Below are 21,853 nucleotides of genomic sequence, written 5' to 3'. Positions count from 1 at the left end.
ATCACCTCTAATCCTCGATCCAGGTACTTCAATATTTTAACCTCGCTGTACCTTTTCAGTAACCTCCTCATAGGTATGGATAGGACAACACTTTTTTCTGTAGTGTCCAGTGATAGGACCATGGGTAACAGACAACAAAAAGTTCCACTTAAACTTAAGGACAAACTTCTTTACTGTAAGGGTGATGGAGCAGTGGCACAGGCTGCCCAGAGGTATTGTGGAGCCTCCTTCCTTAGAGGTCTTCAAGACCCACGTGGACATGTTCCTATGCGACCTGATCTAGGTGAACCTGCTTCTGCAGGGAGGTTGGACTAGATGATCTCTAGAGGTCCCTTCCAATCCCTACCATTCTATGATTCTATAGTGTCTACTCTTCTTTTGGGACAGCCCAATATGGAAGACATTTTTAGCAGGATGCACTACTGACTTAGCCTATTGACCACCATGACCCCCAGATCCTTTTTCAGCAGCACTGCTACTCAGACAGTCACATGCTCTACATTAGCAACCACTTTCAGGAGTTTAGTCCTTAAAATTCTAGTTGTGGGACTCAGCATTTTTCCTAACTGAATTCCATCAGGTTCCTGTTGTCCCACATTCCTCAGGCTTGTCTACATTCCTCTGAACAGAAGTATTGGCCTTGAATATAATAACCATACCACCCACTCCAGGATCACTAACAAACCTGATGAGGGTACAAAACTTATTTGAGGACTATTTAACTCTATCGTTACTGTATCTATCCACTCTTGTTCCCTTCTGTTCTCTCTGTCCAACAGAATAGATTCCTAAAATCCTCTACTCTCCCAAGCCCTTTGATTAAAAAGGGAGATCATCCACCTTGAATTTGCTCAATTTGTTCAACAGTTTATCAGCCTTTTTACCTCAACAGGCACCACTGACTAATCTCCTTTGCCTATTTCTACTCAATCCTCATACTCTGGAAACAAGCTTTGTATTATTTATACTTTTAATGTCTGGACTCATGGAAGATTCAGTGTAAAGGACCTAAGTATAACTTAGGTGACAGGGAAATTCACAGAAGGCAATATTCTTTTACTCAAATTACCGTGAAAATTGTAAATTTAACAGTATCACAAAAACTGATTAAATATCAAAAGCAGTAATTATTGTACAGAAGAAAGAACATTGTATAAAGAAAGAACACAATAAAACTCTGCTGTTTTTACTATTAGAGTTGAATATAGTCAAGAGCTAGATTTATTAAAATGGCAAAACTGTACTAGTATTCATAATATTAATTTGATGCCAGGATCCTTAGCAAACAAAACGTTATTTATACCATATTTTCACTAATGAATAACGATTCATACAAAAAATAAATACACAACACTAATTGAAAAAATAGCAAAACTTCAATACTACTGTTAGCGTGAGCAATTTACTTTTCCCAAGTCTAGAAAAGTAAAAAAAAAAAAAAATCAACAACAGTAGCTGTTGAATACCACACAAAGAGTATTTGAAGTCAAATTGGTGGCATGTAAAACAGCATAAAAAATGAGCTACTTGTACTACAAACTTGCAACAGACATGTAAACTTTTTACACTTAAACTGGACATTCAATTGGTATTTCCACGTGGTATTGCAACATAAATTTAATCATACCAATATTTTGTTAAACGTTCAACTAGCCTTCAAAAAACTGCATTTCTCTCTCTCTAACAAAACTACCAGAGTACCAAAATATCCTCCTTACTCTCTAGAGGATAATTTGTAGAGAAACACAGAATTCATATTATTAATACAGTTAAACGTCTTCAAAAATTATCTTGATTTTGCTGCCAATATGTAGAAAAAATGACTGGTACTCAAAAAATAATGGTCTAGGTTGGCTATATTTTTTTTAAATTACCAACTGATTTTATTCCTAGCAAGTCTTCATAGCATCATTATGTCTGTACAAAAAAAAGTCACTAGAATTTCCTTAAAAATAAAAATCTCTAGTTTCCATAAATCTAGATTGCAAGAAACCAATATACTTACAAAATTCAAGTAAAAAAAGGACATTTTATTCAGCCTATCATAAAAAAGCAACAAAATACACTAAAATAACTGTATCAACAAAATCATCTTTTGTAAGTCCATAACTGAAAGTAAGTACCAAAGTGAAAAAGCCAATTTAAGTAGTTGCCCTCAAGAGGAAGTTATATACTGATTTGCAAAAGAACGGGACAGAGGCATAAGCACACAAACATCAGCAGCTTATACATTATGTTGAGTTGCTACTGTTAGAAAGATGTTTATATAGTCTGGAAAAGATCATCAATAAGATTTAAACAGCTTTACTAGAAAATACGTTCTTCTGAAAATATTCTAGATTTACAACAAGATGTTTAGAGAAAAACTTGGTAATTCACTAGTATCAAATTACTTACCTGAAACATAAAGACTCTTTTGATAATCTTGTTCAATGAACCAACAAGAAAGAACTCTGACAATCAACCCAAAATTACTTACCCCGCTATAATTAAAATTAATTAAAAAATGAAAGACTTGGATAGAGAAAACATTTTCCTATAATCACAGAAAATATGGAAACAAACAAGCTTTGTTTATGATATTTAGCTAAGCTTTCCTTATTCCTTATCCAGAACTGACAGTGTCATTAAATTTAAGATAATCTTACAGGCGTTTTTACTTTTTTTTAATAGGTTCCAACAAAACATAGCATTATGTTCTATTACTGCTTCATACTATTAGTATTAGCAACAGGACACACTGCTGCTAAAATGAAAGTTCTGATACATACTGCATATCAGGGTTGGATCTGCTTGAGTATTAACCACTTTACTCCCTCAGTTTCTACTTCCAATACTATAAAAAAAGATTCCAATGGCATCCAAGTCCTAGATTATCTTTCAAAACCAGAAATTAGTTGACTCCATAAAGCTAAACCAGTTGAGAATAAAACTTCTTACTGGAAAATATCAAACTAAACAGAAATATGTGCAAAGTATCTCTATCTGTGGGCTCTGACTTAAGTTCCTTTTATCTCTAAGAGATCTCCCTTCACCCTGATAGGATCCATATGGCTCCCTCGAAAGAAAAATAAGTTGATTTACAACAGAAGATAATTTTTCAGCTCCTGAATTTACTTTATTTTCCCCAATTCTTTTTTCCCCACATGTCCCTGTTGTTCTGATGCACTTCTTTTCTTATTTGGTGAGAATATCCTGGGAGAGTATGGTAAAACAAAAATCTGATGGTATTTTCTGCCTACGCTCAATTCTTTATGGTTTATGGTGGAACTAGAATCTGCAAAGGCACTTTATGCTACTATCTTCTCATCTAAGCATCCAAAACAAAGCAGAGAACACTGTTTTTCATACTGCAGACTTTCTAGCCTCAGCCACAATTTAGATGAGTAGGTACTGACTTGTATAATTTCATGAGGCAGAGATACGGAACATTAAAAATTAAGATTAGTCCTTCAATTTGAGACTAATCATATCTTTGCAAAAAACCTCCAATTCAGTCACAATGCAAATTACATGTGGTAATACAAAGGGAAGGAACTGTACTCCAGGAAAGTAACTTAAAGGAAAAGCTAAACAAATATGTCTTCTGTAAGAGAAATATGCTGATTAGCCTCATTCAAGAAGAGTTGGAAAAGACTATACTTCTTGATTAAAAAAACAATAATAATAAACACTGGTATTCCACTCAGTTAATACTGATGGAAGGCTGACTTGCTAAGAGATAGCTCAAGTATTGGATGACTCCCCAGGGCCAGGTGAGTTGAAACAATAGCTTTAACAAATGGGAATCATACCATTCTGGACTGCAGCCTAAAGCTAACAGATCCTGGCTTGCTTTCTGCAGACTGGTCATTTCCAAAACTGTGTTTGTGGAATTTTCTCTCAGACAGTCCCAAGATGTGAGTGTATGTCAGTACACAACCTGAATGCAAATCACTCTCCTCTCTCAAAGGCAAGAAACACATTCTGTCAGAACACTGCTTGAAACTCAAATACCTACAGAATACAGAAGTAATGCACACCAAAAAGAAAACTCCCACAACCAAGTACAGCAGTTGAAAAGAACAACCAAAGCTACTTATATAGAATCCATAGTAGGAGAAAGAAAATGGTAATACAGACCAAAAACAGAGGTTTTGTTCTGTCTTTACTAAGTGCTTAACAGAAACAGCATGACAACTAACTGTCTTCACAGCCACAAAGCATGCAGCATGTACAATGTTTGTCCAGGTCACACTTAGGGCCAAAATGAAAATCCTCCAGCTTTCAGAAGTTTTACAGCAGTGTCCCAGGATGAACTAACATATCCAGCTAAAGGAAGTAGCAGGACCTCCTAAGTCATCACTTTTAAGGAGCCCCTCACATTCTGAACACATCAGTAGCTTAACTAAACATTTTATTCTTCAGCGGAAACACTTTAGAAGATAACAGTGCTGTATCTTCTGGGTGTTTGCATTATTTTACAATTATGAGGAAAAAAGAAAATGAATCATGTTCATGCACTATTATAGTCTCACACCCCACAAGCTGGTGCAAATCCTTTGGGAGAGAAATACAGACTTTCTTTTGAAGTCAGTAGATACGAGACAACATTATTTTAAAACACTTTTCTTTCGATCTAGATTTACAATTTTATTGTTTGAAAATATTCTTACAAAGTTAAATATGCTTAAATCTAAGATATCACTTCTAGGTTCCACAAATTATTAAAAAAGCCATTTGATGCTCGTTATTGGTGAATGTCTGTAATATACAGATATATATGGCAGCTATATGTAGCCATTGTAAAAAAAGAAGCATTCAGAAAGTAACTCGCCCACAAAATTATGTTGGTTTCTTTCATTTTGGGTTTGTTTTGTGGGGTTTTTTTTCTACAATAGCAAACACAAAATCTATATTAAACTTCCTATAGTGCTCCATTACTCCTTCCCCTTCCTCCTTCCCCATTTTTTCCTGGGCGAGGTGAGGAACACAAAAGCAAGAGAGAAGAAAATACAGCTCTTAACTTTAGGCAGGGAATCAATAGGAGGCAAAGTTTAAAGACAGACTTATACTAACATGTATACTAACTCTCAAAAGATCAGTGCCTGAGCTTTCACTTGATTTTTTGCTGATTGCAATAATGCAGTATATAAGCCTTCAAAAACAGCTATTAGGCGTACCACCTGTAGTAGTCCTTCTGGAAACACTACTCTTAGAGATGGCAGTAAAACTGAATTTTAGTTTAAGAAAGAAAACTCTTCCATTTTACTCTTGCTGAAATTGTTACAATTCTGGCTGTAGGATGATAGTATTACAGAAGTAAGAAAATGTTGAAAAAGGTGCTGTTTCACTTTATGCTAAACAATATCAAACCGCAGACACCCACCAAAAGCTCGCGTTTCAACTCCAGTCAGACAGGTTCACGTGCTCATTTGCTTCAAATACAGCAATACAGCATTTATGCAAATTCAGAGCAAGCAAGACCTACACACCAACCAAAAACCAGTGCTGTCTTTACTAACAAAAAAATAAAAAACCAAAACCAAAACAAACCACAGGAAGCTCTCAAGCCTCAAATTGATCCCCCACTCCTAATTCTGTTAGTCCAGCAGGATGATCCTACTTGCTTCATGGTCATACAGTAAACAGGCATAGACAAACACACAACCAAGGAGACAGGAGAGAGAAAAAAAACCCCCATACCGTGAAATTTCACACTAGTGCAAACACATGCATCCTAATATTTTACATTAAACTGGAAATCTGCAAGTTAAACAAATTGATTAACATTTTTCATGTAGAAGTGCACAGTATTTAGAAATGTTTCCATCTTAGAAGATAAAATGCAAAACTAGGTTTACCAGCAAAATAAAGCAATCTAATTAAGCCATACCAAGTACCTGTTTTCTGCAATTAGAAAAAGTAGATTTCAGAGCTTTTCAATATATTAAGTAAAATACAGTGGCAGCAGTGAGACTTGAAAACAGAAAATGAAAAGCTTTACTCATTATGCAAAGTGGGAAAGTCTTTCCTCCAAAAGTTCTCCTGTCTTACCTGTGACTTCAATGAATTGCACACATTTTTCAACAAACAGAGGTATCGGTTTCTCAGGTGTAACCAGATCCTGTAGGGGCATCCCAAAGTAATTACTTTCCCAGTTTCTACGGATTGGAGGATTGAATGTCTTACTTTTCTTTTTCGGCTACAATAAAACAGAGTTATTTAAGTAATATTCAGGTAATATTTTAACTAACTTGTATTTCAACCATTGAGTAAAATCAAACAGACCACACGTCTAAGACATTTAAATTCCTCAATGATAAACTGAATAAAAAGAAGTGTGCTTTTAAACTAGCATACATTTGACACAAAGTACTGAACTTGTAAGAAATTTGGTCATTTTTGTATCCCATTAGGAACAGGATGACTCAATGCACCAGTAACTGAAATACTATATGAATAAAAAAAACCACACTAATTGTTCAGAGTGCTATGACAAGTCTTTACATACTAACTTTCAGTGACATTCACAAAGGAATCTACATGAACCACATTTGAACATCTCTATAGAAAATTTTAGGATAAGGCTGTAAAGTGTCATATCACACAAAAAATCATCTTCTCTATGGATCTCATTAAAGACACTAAATATATTGACACTGTGATAGAAACATGATGCAGGGAGTATAGCTATCAGTTAGTGTTACAGGCACTCTACTGAGCATCATTGTCCTGCTCCAGGCATGGCATTTTAACCAAAGGGAAGTCTGTCCCCAATCAATACTAAGAAAATGACTTTCATATGGAGTCTTCTTACTTGTTTTGATTCCCACGCCCCTCGAGACAGACTTTTATCAGTTCAACTGACAAATCACCTTTGGATAATTACGAAATCTATACTATACCAGATACGATGTTTCATCTCTGAATGTTAATGAAAATATTCAGAGGTGAACATATGAAGCGGTCAATCAATTGGCTTTAGACTGGCAACTGAACATGGAAATCAAGTAAACGTCACCATCAAAATCTAGCATTTTGTCTTTCAGTTTATATACATCAAGAGGTTCAAAGCAGTTATATTTTCACATAAAAGCTCTTCAGTCAACATCTAATAGTACAAAATAAAAGAGAAGTACAATAGATTTAAATTTAATAATCAAGTTTCTAGAATTTTATAATTTATAAGATGACTACAGTTCAATTAAGACACAGCATGTCTCATTGCAACATTGTGCATCTAGAAAAATGTTGAATTTCCATATCTTTGTGTAAAAAACTGAATGGGCTAGGACTTTATAGAATTTTTATGACAATTATAACATTAATTAATATTATTTTCTGTGTAGAATACCTGGACATAGCATGAAATAGCAAATATGTCCACAAAGTTAGAATAAAGAATGTATTTTTTTCTAACAATTGTTGTGTTTAGAGGAAGAGTTGTATATCAAGTATGACAGTACACATTCAAAAAAGCAGAAAGGTTTCTTAGATGAATTGTCAACTGAAACAATCAGTTTGCTCTCCAATTTGAAAAGTGAGAACTTGTCCAAAGAATTTAAAGAACTATAAAAAAAAAGAAAGAAAAAAAGACAAGAAAAAAACAGAAGTCCTTTGCAAATTGATATAAAAGTAGTGTAAAAAATGAGATGATCATTGCAGGGCTATTCCACAAGCATAAAATTAGGACTTCACAAGGCAGACAAAGTTCCAATAATAATTTTAGCAGTTATTTCCCATTATGTATTATGTCTCTCCCCTGTCCAATTTAAAGTATCTGTCTTGCAATTTCCCTTACTTTTTGGGCATATGAGTGGGTTAACTCTCCAATGATACCACAAATCAACTCTTCCTGCAAGTAACACTATCTACACGACCTTCATTAAAAAAAAAATATAGTTCTACAAGTTAACAACAAAACTTCAATGTATTGAAAATAAATTACACTATATCCTGATAGCTATACTTTCCTTAAGTCTCACATCTAGATTTCTTAAGTGAAGAGTTTGTTGTGGAAAAAAAAAAATGTACACCACTGTGCAAAAGAGCTGATCTTTGTCAAGGATTAACTGGCTTCAGGAAAAAATACAGGTCTTACCTCTTAAAAAATGAGCTTTAGTAAAACCTTTGTTTATTCCTGCTCCCCACTGAGAAAAGAGCAGCTTTTCTGATCCATCAGTCATAGCATGGAACTTTTAATTCTGCTAGTCAAAATAATGACTATCAGAAATTTTTCTGTGTAATATTAACTTCTAAAATTTTTTTAATGAAACATTATTCAAACAAAAACACTGTTAAATATTCATTCAGTTAAACAATACCTGGAAAAGGTGAATCATTTCTGAATTCCTAGATTTTGGTGGCAACATTATGATTTTGCCACAGGCATTTTTAGTTCAATGGTTTACTCCCCACAATACAACAGTCACCTAACACTGCATAAAGCAAGCACTAATCAAGGCACAGTCAAAGATAAATTTGTATGCTTCTCCTACACCATAATAATAAAGGACTAATAGGCACTATTAATTAGACAAATAGTAAGAGAAGACAAGTACCAGCAAAAAAAGTCTCATTAGCTAATCCTAGGAAAAATCTCATTGTTTCACATACCACTGTTTCATGTTAGTAACTAAAACACAAGCCCGATACCATAAAGCTGAAATCCTTAGTTTTCATATAAAACAGAGGGGATTTTTATAAGACTGCTGCACTAGTATCAAGCTTTCCTGCACGGGTTTCACCACTTCTTGCCAAAGACAACTTCTCTTCATAACTTAATACAGGTTAATGCCAAATCTCCAGCTGACCTGCATATATTTTGGCAGGAGAGCATTTTAACTCTGAGAATCCCAACCTTGCCTTGCACTGGAGATACCAAAAGCATCTGCTTGCAATATTGCTTTAATTACAGCAGTTTAATTACAGAACTGCGTGTTGCAAAAAAATAGCTAGTTATCTTAATAATAAAAAACAAGGCAAGCATGAAAACATGTATGCCAGCCCAGCACGGTATCCAAGTCTTGCTTTCAAAACCAGAAATATTATTATAAAAAACATAAAACAGTGAAAATGTAGATTTAAATTATGTCAAGAATAACCCTCTTGATATAGGTATGAGGGAACCAGCTAAGCAGCACTCATCTTCTAGAGAGAAACTAGGTTGAGACTTCAGCCAGCTGTGAGGCATGAGAGTATAATATAAAATTATAATTTAAAATTAACTTAGAAAACTAAAAGACTATCCAAACCTACACACACAATCTTTTAGAATTAACTTAGAAAAATAAAAAACTGCTTAAATCTATCTATTAAACCCCTTTCTGGATGAGCTGCTTACTCTAGTAAGTCCTGTGTTCATGAGAGGCTCCCTCTTTTCTTTTTTCATCTCTCACCATCACACCAGAACTACCATCATCACCACCTATTTATCAAAGGGGAAACTGAGCCACTTCTCTACCTCCCACACATCTCTTTTAATACAAAAGAAATAATAATACTATTTTTAATACTACTTGTAATGCAAAGGAATTTTTTTTACCTGCTTTATTTGCAGTCAGGCATAGGGTCACAGAGGGCAGTGTCAGTACTTTCAGGACTATTAAAGTGCTTCACAAAGCCACACACCATGAACAGCATTCATTTTATAGGACTAATGAAGTATTTGTAATCTCTAATTTGTGGCTAACTCTTTAGAAACCATAAGACATGAATAAATCAGATGATGGGGTCCCTAACATGCTCTTTCTTCCCCCTCATGTCTTTGATCATTTCCAGAATTCCAGCTTGTTACACTAAGTTTTACACTACCAAGTTTCAAAAAGGCATACGGCTCCAAGTATACATTTTAAAAGTGATAAAATTGAACAGATGAAAACTGAATGTACAGATGTTGATCTTCCTTATATTCCTGAGGAGAAAAAAAAAGTTCACTGCACATTCCAGTTCTGGGCTCCTCAGCTCAAGAGGGACAGGGAAGTGCTGGAGAGAGTCCAGAGCAGGGCCACCAAGATGATCAGGGGTATGGAACATCTTTCATATGAGGAAAGGCTGCAGGAACTGGGGCTGTTTAGTCTGGAGAAGAGGAGATTGAGGGGTAATCTTAATAACATTTACAAATATCTAAAGGGTGGGTGTCAGGAGGTTGGGACATCCCTTTTTTCTATAGTAGCTAGAAACAGGACAAAGGGTAATGGGATGAAGCTGGAATACAAAAAGTTCTACTTAAATATAAGATGAAACTATTTCACTGTGAGGGTGAGGGAGCCCTGGCACAGGCTGCCCAGAAGGGTTGTGCAGTCTCTTTCCTTGGAGGTCTTCAAAACCCGCCTGGACATGTTCCTATGCAAACTGATTTAGGTGACCCTGCTTCTGCAGGGGGGTTGGACTAGATGATCTCTAAAGGTCCCTTCCAATCCCTACCATTCTATGATTCTATGATTCCAGACCAAAGGAGACAGTACTTTGCTAACCATTAAATTTACACAAGAACAGCTGAATAAAAATATAAGCTGATCTCCCATTTCTCACATGTTTACCATAATCTTATTAAAACTGAGATCGACACACATGGGCTATACAGTTTCTGATACTATTTCAGGAATAGTTTCAACATAAAATGTCATAGTGTTTTGAACTCACAATGACAGTAAACAGTTCAAGCATAGAAAAATAAGATGTCAAATTTGTACTACTTATATTGTGTTCCAAAAATGAGTTAGAGATATGTGGGAATTTGTCTAGGTACTAGTGGATTTTTCTTAACGAAACAGAAATTTTCAGATTAATATAAAGTGAAAGGCATCTTACAGTTACCTTGTACAAAGGAAAACAGAATGTAATTCACATTCTTATTTAGGAGCCACAAATATTCACAAACAAGGCCACAATAATGTTTTAAAGTGCTGGTTTTCAGATTTAACACCACAGCTGGGAACTCTACTCACCAAAAAACTCACCAAAACAAACAAAAGAGACTTTCAATATTAAAACTATTGGTCAAAGAATAAAAATAGTGAAACTTTTCCAGATTTAACAACTTCTAATAATGACATGTCAAAGAATTATCACTGGTCAGTTAACTGATCATGTTGTTTACAGGATCTCTGTAGTTTGGATTCGTTTTCTAAAGTACTTCAAATAAGTTCTTCCATACAAAAAATAAAAGACACACTAATCTTATTCCTACTTTTACAAATATATTAACAAAAAAAATTATTCTGCAACAAGGCAAGAAGTCTGCAGAATTTCTTTCAAAATGAGATTCTGTCTTTCCGTTTGCAGAAATCTATTCAGGGTATTTGCTGTTCTTGATATGCTTGGAGGATAAAAACTAAAATAACTATACTTTATTAGATTGGAAAAAATACAGCCCAAATTAGACACTTATCTAAAAGTGTTCACGTTGTATTTTAAAGTTTTCACAAAGAATTCTAAATTAGATGAAAATATGTTTAATACTCAGCAATTCCACAGTAAAGATAAATAATAAAGTTATTAATTGTAACTACATGGAATAGCTCCAGGTTTCCCAATCAGGTAGGCTTCCTGCTGTACAGCGAATTATTGAATTTAGTCAAGGGTCAAAAATAACTTGCATTTATTTATTTATTATTGCTATGTTAAGTAAGTAAAAACTGATAATTTTTTTTTTAAAGTAATTCTATCAAGCTTGCTTACATGTGAGAAGAACACTGTGAGAGCAATGAAAAGACAAGGAGCACTGTGTTTTTTGCCTTATATCCATGCATAAGCTCCATGACAGTCGTAGCTTTAGAGTTACTGCACACACATGAAGAGGTTCTTTCCAGCTGAGATTTTAAGAAGGCTTCTACCAGCAAGATCAGTATTGCCTTGCAATGTTTACTGCCACTTCACGTCCTGAAATTTCCCGCACTTTCTCTCTGTTGCTCCATATTTTGAGCTTATTAACTTATACAGCCTGCAAGGCTGATGCTTTTTAAACAGACTGGTGTGTGCCAACACACAATAACGTTCTACACTAGACCTCATACAGTGTTAAAGACACTAACTGAGATAAGCACCTACTTGAAGTTCCTGTTTGCAATTTTTTGAAAAGACATGAAGATACATGATAACACATCTGAGCTGGAGAAGTCTAATTTGGCAAAGTTGAAACAGCTGAGGTGAAGCTGCATATGAATATTCTCTGTTTTACTTCTTCACATTTGTGAACACTGGTAAGGAAACAACAATCAAACATAGAAAGCATGTTGATATAGGGGAGAGTTCACTCTGGAAAATTAATTTAATCTGAGAAACACTTTGCATGATAACAGCAAAAAGGACTCTCGTTTTTTTAAGAAGACTAACTTTTACAGAAAAGGTTTTTATGGGAAAAAAATTCCACATCATAACTTAAATAATGGTACACAACATGGACTTGAAAGCTTTCAAGCACAGTGTGCACACACAACTTTACACCAACTTGACTAAAAAGTGCTATGACTACTAGAAAAAGATTAGCAGATCAGTTATTAACAGCACACATAAGGCCATGCAATAATCTCTTCAGAACATTTAAAAACATGCTAATAAAATAAACCAAGATAAAGGTGAGTGTATCACAAGTGCGACTGTGCTAGACTGAGTCAACTTTCTCAACTGAAAACACGTTATTCTCTTCTAGAGGCAAAAAAACTACAGCTATCAATTGGTTCTTTCATTCTAGGCTTTAGTAAGGCATTTGAGGGTGGCATACATGGAACTACTGCAATGACTGGAGTAACAGAAACCAGGATGATACTCAACAACAAAAACAACAGTCACACACTAGTGGTAAATCATGCACTGGAATGTGCATGTAGCATGTAACGTATGTGTACATACCATACATGTGGGTGTGTACTATGATGTGCATGTACTACAAATCACCTGTACCATACAGTAGGAAATCATTAGCTGGAAATTAACAAAGACAAGAATAGGCTAAAAGCTACAAAAGTGGCAAGAACTGCAGCTAAGAAAAAGTTGTGTGTCAGGTAGTAAGCTCTAGTACAGTTTCTAAGCTCTTTGAGTTTCCAAGTTCTACACAGTTTGAGTCATCCTCATTTGAAAACATAAGTTTAGAGAGAATCAGAAAGTCTTTATTATTATTATAATTATTATTATTATTCAGAAGGAATTACAAAACCTTTTTTTTTAATCTTCTAAAACTCAGGTCAAGAAGTAGACATATTTTCTTCACTTGTTCAAAGGTAGCAGACATCAGAAAAGGAAAAAACATTTTGGGAGAACGGTAACCACAGGGAAAGGTGAAAACTGGAAATTGCAAGAAGATTCCTCAGCAATATACAGAGGAAACAAAAGTTCTGAAGGAGTTTTACAGAATAGTGAGAATGAGAGGATAAAAGTTTTCAGAAGAATTATTTCTACGATAATTGAAAACAGAACTCAAGGGTGATTCTTCCAGTTCTGACTGCCAGTGTACAGAAACAAGAGACCTGGGAGCACAAATATGGTGTTACAGACAAGAACAATGGGCAAATAATTCTGACGCTTATTTAAATGGTCACAGTTTTAAATTGTTTAATTTCCTTTGATAGTAAGCAACCTTAGAGGAACTTGCAAGTAATGTTACCTACTTACCCCAGATTTGTCATTGGTATACTTTCCACAGTAAAACATTTTAATTTATGCTTCTGAATAGCAACATGTAGCACAATTCTGAATGTTTACTTCTGCCTTTTAACAACATGTGTTCACAGTAGATTTTTTTAAAAGTTTGGTACGTAAGTGTTAGCAGATCAGTCAAACTGCAGATGTTAATTTCATGGTTCTAAAACAGAACTGTTGTGTTTCCTATTATACTGTCTGCCAAAACTCCCTTCCTCCATCCTACCCACCTGGTTTTTGCCTTCTTCCCTTCCATTTTACCCACATGGTTTTTGCCTTCTTCCCTTCCATTTTTTACCTGAATCCTGCAATCACTCCACATCCATCCCCTGCCTCCCCATGTCTGTCCTAGTGCACATGCATTTATATGGCTTTATCTGGTAGGCTGGGAGGCTGGAGTCTTAAAGCATCGGGACAGAATGAGCATCGTTCAGCAAGCTCATGTTTCTTTCCTGAAATACATTTTCTTTAAATGTTTTCCTATTCTGAGACTGCCTTTAAAACATTTTCCAGAACCTCCAAGAGGAAAGTAAACACCACTTTATGACAATTGGTTTATAAGTTAAACACAGTAGAAGCTTCTTAGCAAACACAAGCTACCCAAAACTAACCTACAGTAGCAAATTCTGTCTCTAGATGAAATATGCTTCACATAACTGAAAACTGAAGTGAAAGAATTACAAATGACTCTGCCTAAGAGCGTTCTACAATACCATACAAGAAATCAACCCAGAAATACCACATCTCAAACCAATAAAAATGAAAGGAGTATCAAGAATGTTACATCCTATTTGGGCTTTAAAAAGCCGCAGCACACTAAAAAGCTGATTAAAAAAAAAAAAGAAAAAACAAACGGCAAAAAAGATCAAGTTGTAATCTTTGACAGAGACAATGAAGATCTCAGACTTCAAAGGCTGAATTTTCCCCCCCAAAAAAGTAATTTTGTAAGATTTCTTTCAGAATCTCTCTAATTATAGCAAGAAGAGTCAAATGTGCATCTTACATCCAGCTAAACACTTTTAAAGTATAAGTATGAGCTTTAAGAAATATTCAGAAGTCAAAATTCCCCAAAGAAACAGCAAGTAATTTTTAAATAACGATGCACTAACATCCCTCAGATGAACTAAATAATACTCTATAAGGAAAATATCATTTGAATAATTTTTGAGTTTTTGTAATTAAAGACTGATAGCTGCTCATCTAAAACAATACCACAAAAAAACGCTGTGAATAAGTTCCAAAATTAATAAAATTGCATCCTTCTTGCAAAACAATCATCAGTTGAAAAAACTAAAGGACTGTATTACAAACCAGACCAACTCATCACGTGAACTAGAACTACTCTCACTTCAACATCACACAAGTCAACTCATTACTTATCAAAAGCAGTAAGTACTCATCATTCATAGCTATTTTGAATGCTTGCAAAAACATTTTAAACTACCAAGTTAAATTTGCTTTCTTATCATTACAATAACTTGCACTTATTAAAAATTTTCTCTGACTAATTTTAAAGTAGCAGTCCTGGATCATGACTTGCAAACCCCCTACAAAACACTGAACAAAAAAAAACAAAACAAAACCAAAAGGTACATTGAAGAAAATTTGAAACACCTATACTCTTGTTCAAGAGTCTTAACCACTCCAAAATATAGAACACCCTGAAACTTAGAACTTGGGCTGCCTCACAACAGAAGATCCCACTATACCAGGTCTACAATTTAAACATTAATATCCAACTCTAAGGAAATTTCTGTCAACTCAAAAGAACTGAAAAAATAGGAGGGTTGTGAATATAGCATTTAAATGTATATATAGCAAGATTATTTCAGTCAAAAGTATACACATTACTGGTTTTTAAAATATTTAATCTTATAAAAAATAATAACTCCAAAGCATTTTTAAACATAGGATTTTATACCCACAGGACATCATTATCTATGCTTATGAGTAAGTCTTAAGAAAATCTAGTGTCCTTTAAATCAGTCATGTGTAATTCAAATCACAGCTGCAGACTATGAAGTGCAATACAGAATTTAATCCATTAGTAGAATTAAATTATGCCCTACTTGAACAAAATGTATTTCTGAATACTATTCAATCACTATCTGATTTAAGCTAAAAGAGACATTCTTAAAATGCTACAAAATACAATACACAAAAAAAGGTAGGCTGACTTTGAGACAAGAAATAAAATATCTGACCAGGAATACCCCTGATTTTAATATTAAACACAAACTACATGCAAGACAATGACTGCCTGCCTAAAATTAATATCTAAACTATAAAGAGTACAAATACAGAACCTACACAACACTACCTTGACATAATACTTCTTAAAACACTTAAGTCAAGAAATAAGTAATCATCAAGTCTAAAGATCAAAATAAAACATAGACATTTTTCAAGTAGAATGTCACAGTGTTATTTAGAAACCCATAAGGGGCAGGCATTTTGTTCATTTTGTTTGAGTAAAGAATTGTACAGCTACTAGAGCTTTGAATTTTATTACTTCCTTGCCCACACTAAGAAAATGCAGCAGTCAGTAAAACCTCCATGCAGTTTCCTTTTTGTGCTTGTTTTTGAGTTCCAGGTAGACAACTTAGAATTAAAGAGAAACCACCCCATTCATTCACCAGCCCTTAACTTCATTCCAACAGCTTAGAATGGCAAGAACTGTAAGAACCAGTTCTACTCAAGAACACATAAAGCAGCTTTTTTTTTCCCCTTCAGAAGAAAAAAAAAGATATTATGATTAACAAAAAAGGATCTGTTGATCAAATTTGGTCTCCACTTACCCATATAAAAGGGAAACTGCACACATACCTACAAAGGTGAAAAGAACTGAAACTTACTGAACAGCTGATTAGGCAGACAAACCATCTCACTCCCTCAGGTTTGCTAGTTCTGAGGAAGTTTAGTAGAAACTTGGACAAAGATGAAACAATGCTACATCAAAATTTCAAAGCACTTGTTTTAAAATTCAGTGCAACTCCTGCATATTTTAACTCTTTCCTTCTTACAGTGAAGTTGTAAATAATATTTAAATCAATTGACTTACCTTCTTATCTTCTTTTGCTTTGTGAGTTTTCTTTTTCAATTTTTTATCATCCAATTCTTGATCCGATGTAATAGCTGGGTTATCTATGCCACCCTTCCATGTTTCAACGGGTGAAAGAAGTGGATCTTCTTCACTTCCACGATGTCTTCCTTTTCTTTTAAAGGTGGTGAAAGCCTCGTCATCACTTGCATCTGAATGTGTTCTCCTATAGTAAGACTTAGCTTTGCTGAACAAAGTCTTAGACTTGTATTTGTATTTTGAAGGCCTTCTTTCCCCATGACTTTTGGATATTCTATCAGAAAATCCATTTTCTTCCTCACTTTGGGCATTTATAACAACTGAATTTCGAACTTTAATAATACGATTCTGACTGTCATCTGGAACCGCATAGATATCATCTGCAAATCCTTTGTGTTTGTAAATAGTGTCAATGGGTTCAGCATAGTTGTCAGATTGGTCTATATCTTCTGGTGGTGCTGCAGACACCCGAGTAGGTTGTTTCCTGGGGTTTTTGCCAATACCTGCTTCAATTGTTTTCAGGAGGTTAGGATCCAGTTTTTTCACATTTGTTCTTGGAACGAGTGGTTTCGGCTTTATTGGAGGAGGCACTTTATGGTTGCGTTCATGGTCATGACAATTGAGTGGGGTACTGTGAATAGGGTATTCATTTCCTTCCAAATCGAGTCGGCACTTTGAACGGTCACTAGGTGCTGGGAGTAACCTTACATCATCACCAATTGGACTGTAAGGTGGTGGTCCTTCAGTATCATCCTCTGAATCTGGATAATTATAGTCAAGGGAACTTCCTCTGGGAGATCTTGGAAAAACATCTTCACTTGTATGGGTTGTTTCTCTTGTGCTGTCTGACATGTAAGAACTTTCAATCATGTTTTTCTTCTCTAATACATCACTGAAGAACAAAGTAAAAACCTCAGTTTGACGATGATACTGAGATAATGAATATAAAGCTGTAAATTTAGCAGTAATTTCTGTTGCTATGTGTTCTCCTTCAGTCATGAGTTCCTTGATTGCTTCATTCTCAAAGAAGTCTGCCTGGCTATCAGTAACAGCCACTAGCTGGACAGGAATCGTATCCTGAACTTCAGAAAGAAATGCCCGAAGCATTCCCATGGATGCCTTCCGCTTCGCAGAATAGACCAGGATATATCCGTGAACAAGTTCATCCTTCCTTACACCAATCGAAGAATGATATGATAATATAGTTATCTGTATCCGACGCCTCTTTTCACCTATTATTTTATCAAGCATCAAAGAATTATTCTGGCCAGCCTGAGCAGCACTACAGGAGTGAGAGTCAAGGAAGGGTGAGAGAATAAGATCCACACTAAATGGATCACCACACATGGCACACATGACAATTCTTAAGTCAGCTTCTGACAGATCTTTAATGGTGGGAACTGGACTTACAACATCGAAATTGTGTTTAACTGCTTCCAGTACTCCCCTCAGAGCCTGTTTTATCTGGGTCTCATTAAATTTGCGTGGATATGTACCAGCAGGCACATCTACAAAAGGGCACTGTAATTTGTTGGCCAACTGCTGTCCCTGATGTCTCAGAATAGGTAGATTCTTGCTAACACTGTCCCTCTGGTTAGCCAGTATTAACGTAAATGGAAGATTAGCCATATACTTGTCTCTCCTTATCTGAGATGCTTCAGCCCTTATTTTTGCAATGCACTCCCCAATAAAATTCAGTGATTCAATAGAGTTAAACACACAGAAACAACCGTGTGGTTTGAAGGTTGAGGTCCACAGCTGAGTCAGCAGGTACGGGGATTTTGCATCAACTGGCCTAAGATCTAGTTCATATATTTTTCCATCTAATGCATATTCATCATCAGTGGACTGTGTCCGAATTTCATTTGCCAATTCTTGTGCAAGGCCATCTTTGCCCAAAATGAAAAGATTGACTTTATCGATGTTGGCACTATCGTGGTATAAATTTGAGCGGCTATGGTCCAGTTGCAGAAGACTGTTGGCAAGTAACTGCTCTACCTTAATGTCCGTGCAATTTTGGCCACTGAGACAAGTTTCCTTAGTTGGGTGATAAACAAATCCTATGTGTTTAAGTAGAAGAGATTCTCTATCGGGTGCAAGTTTCTGTAAAGCTTTATATCTAGGTTCTTCACTCAGAACTGCATGAATTTCACTCATTTTATCTGAACTCGGTGTTGCATTAAGATCCAGGTCATAAAACAGCTCTGAATGTTCAAAAAGCATTTCCTGAAACTCCTCTTTGGCTTTTTCAACAATTTCCCTCTGATGCCTCCCATACACTTCCTTACTGTCTGCATCAGTGATGTATTTGAACGCTTCATCCTCCATCACAAAACATATAACTTCTTCCCATGGCTGCCCAGGTGAAATGAACTGGATTTTTTCAAGAGTTTTTTTGAATGTCTCCTTCATTTCCACCCTCCTTTTCTCAGATATAAGATGCTGCACATGGTTTTGGTAAACTTTTTCTGCCTCCAGCGTAGTGAGCAAGTCAAATGGAATCCTTCTGTCATTCACTTTATCTATATGGTCAGTTTCATCCCAGGGCGTTTTTTCAAGCACTACAAAACAGGACTGGAAGTCAGGCCTTTTCTCCATTACTTTTAAGGCTTCTGACCAGCTCAAGTGTTCAATCTCATCAAGATTTGACAGAAGAGTATTAAGCGCTCTTGGCAATGCATTAATGTATTCTTCTTTTCTTTTTCTAATATGCTCCTGTTTAAGCTGCTCTATGTGTTTGGAAAATGTATTTTTGGCCTTTTTTGTTCCTTCCAAATTTATGTACTCTTCATAATCAGGGTGGTTTTTCAGTTTATTACTAACAGTCTTCCAGGTCGCATGATAGTCTCTCACAGTCTGCACAAGTTTTTCAAACTTATCTGTTGCTGTAACAACTAGTTGTCTTTGAGTTTTATAGGCATCCAGATAGGGGATTATTTTAGGTTTACCACGTGTTTTATCCATCATTTGTACCAGTGCAGTGAAACATGTTTCAACGTTGACATTGAATCTTGCTGATGTTTCTACTACCACAAGGTTCTTCTTATTTGAAGCGAAAGCCTGAACCTCTCGCAGATAATGATCCACACATTCATCACATTTTGTTGCTGCTATTATTATGGGCTTTTTAGATTTTGAGAGCTGGATATAGAGATTATTCACAAATTTAAGTTGATCATCAAACTTCCTGTTGCATCCTTGGCTGACGTCAATGCACAACAAAAACCCATCTATGCTTAATTTCCCTTCAGGCATTTGTTTTTGCTCAAAGTCTTGCTCGAGGCCTAGCTGATCTGTGCAAATATACATTAGTTTTTCTGCTGACTGCAGTTTGGAGGCAGCTGCACGTTTTATATATGGTTGTAAATTCGTACTCCGATGAGGCAAGAAAGTCTGATCATCAATGAACTCAGTCTGTTCAATTACATGAATTCTGCACTCAATTCCATCCTCACCACTTTGTGTTATGTCACCCCAGTACAAAAAGTGATCATTGTTAACAACTCTCCCTCCAAAGTCAATTGTGCTAAGCACAGAGGTATGCTCAGGATAATATTCATCTGCTTTTGAACGAACGAATCTATTGCACAAACACGACTTTCCAACTCCACAATTACCTTTATCCTTTTCAGTTCCAGACAGTCCAACAACACTAACAGTATAAGATGGGGGACGTGGCTCTTTGTTTTTTGCCATCATAACTTTCCTCTCATCCTTTTGCAATTATCAAGGTAACTGTATGTGGTTTTCATTCTGGAAAGGTTCCTACAAATTTAAGTTGTATATCCAGGGTTTAAGAAACAGCATTTGGTTGTTCCTGCTTCAGCTTGTCATTGAGAGAACCTCAGATAACCAGGATGAGGAGGACCATCTTCCTAAAGAAAACAAAGGAGAAAAAAATTAAGACTGCGTGTACTTCTTTCTAACACTCATGAGAGAACAGAGATTATTAAAAGTGCTGTTGCTTGCTCACCCTGAAATTCTTTTCTGTGCATATGAACATTTTGTAACTATTTTAAATGAGATCTTAAGCTCATAATTCATTTGTGTTAATGCTATTTATATTATAAATCAGGTTTTAGGTACAGTTCAGTGACGGTTGATCACCTACTCTAACAGGTGCTCAGTATACTTCTAAAAAAAAAAAAAAACCAAAAAAAAACCCCTCCCAAAAACAGAAATCAAAAACCCACCAAAAAAACCCACCCCACACCCAAAAGCTCTAATTGTTGTTTTTCTTCATAGCATATGGGTACTAGGCACTAGAAGGCATTTTCTACTACAACAAATAAAAACACAAAAGCTCTAAACCCAACCCACTATTCACATAGAATACTTCTATTCAGGTTCATACTTCCAATGGGTAGCACGCTTATCCACATCAATAACAACATTTATGCACATTTGTAGGTTTGAGTTTAGTTTCCAGTAAAGAAAATTTCAAAATGAGAACCTGTAAAAACTCAGAAGTTGGCCATGTGGCTCACCTGCTACCCAACTGCAGAAGTAAACTACTTTGTTTGTATACTAACAGTAGACTGCTTTTGAAGAAGTTTCTAATCTGAATTCCACAGAAAAATACAAATACCAGCATACAGATCGGAGGTATAGGAAAAACAAGAATTTTAGTTGAGATTTTAAGGTTCCAATTTAGTATCATTTCTTCCGTCTCTAGGCAAAACCAAAAACTTTTAATAAGTGGAAACAAAAACTACTCTATCTACACTCAAAATTTCACAGCATTATTACAAAGTTCCAGTGGCCTTACTGAAGCTGTCATCAAGTACAATGATGACCACCAACTCTCACAGTTAATAACGGTAAGATTTTGCTTACATAGGTACTGCAAGTGGAACAATTTACTGTTTAGAAACAATTACATTTACAAACAATTATGAGGAAAACATTAGAAAACTGAACGGCTGAATAACTGAGCCCAGCAGGTTGTGATCAGTGGCACAAAATCTAGTTGACAGCTAGTAAGTAGCAGTTTACTGTAGGGGCTTGGATGAAGAAGCAGTGTATACCCTCACAAGTGTGCTGAAGACAAAATTGAGAGGAGTGGCTGATACACTAGAGAGGTATGCTGCCATTCATGAGACCTCAACACGCTGAAGACATAGGCTGGCAGTAACCTTGCGCACTGCAAAGTCC

The 21,853-nt window shown here is 35.6% G+C and overlaps 1 protein-coding gene across 2 annotated transcripts in view; it reads right to left on the bottom strand.

Moving 5' to 3' along the window:
- Positions 1–21,853, bottom strand: part of ARHGAP5 (Rho GTPase activating protein 5) — a 51,900-nt gene that overhangs the window by 18,465 nt on the left and 11,582 nt on the right. Inside the window, exons 3-4 of one of the 2 annotated variants that reach the window (XM_061997871.1) lie at positions 16,682–20,574; positions 6,037–6,184 (exon numbers count right to left, since the gene is read on the bottom strand). In XM_061997871.1, the coding sequence (XP_061853855.1) occupies positions 6,037–6,184; positions 16,682–20,398 (3,865 nt within the window). In that variant the 5' untranslated portion in view covers positions 20,399–20,574. The remainder of the gene's footprint in view (positions 1–6,036; positions 6,185–16,681; positions 20,575–21,853) is intronic. The other variant, XM_061997872.1, reaches the window with a different exon arrangement.

Source organism: Colius striatus, chromosome 6, assembly GCF_028858725.1.
Source record: "Colius striatus isolate bColStr4 chromosome 6, bColStr4.1.hap1, whole genome shotgun sequence".
In the NCBI taxonomy this organism is placed as follows: domain Eukaryota; kingdom Metazoa; phylum Chordata; class Aves; order Coliiformes; family Coliidae; genus Colius; species Colius striatus.
The sequence above is the reverse complement of the archived record's forward strand: the minus strand, read 5'-3'. Positions and strand labels throughout refer to the sequence as shown.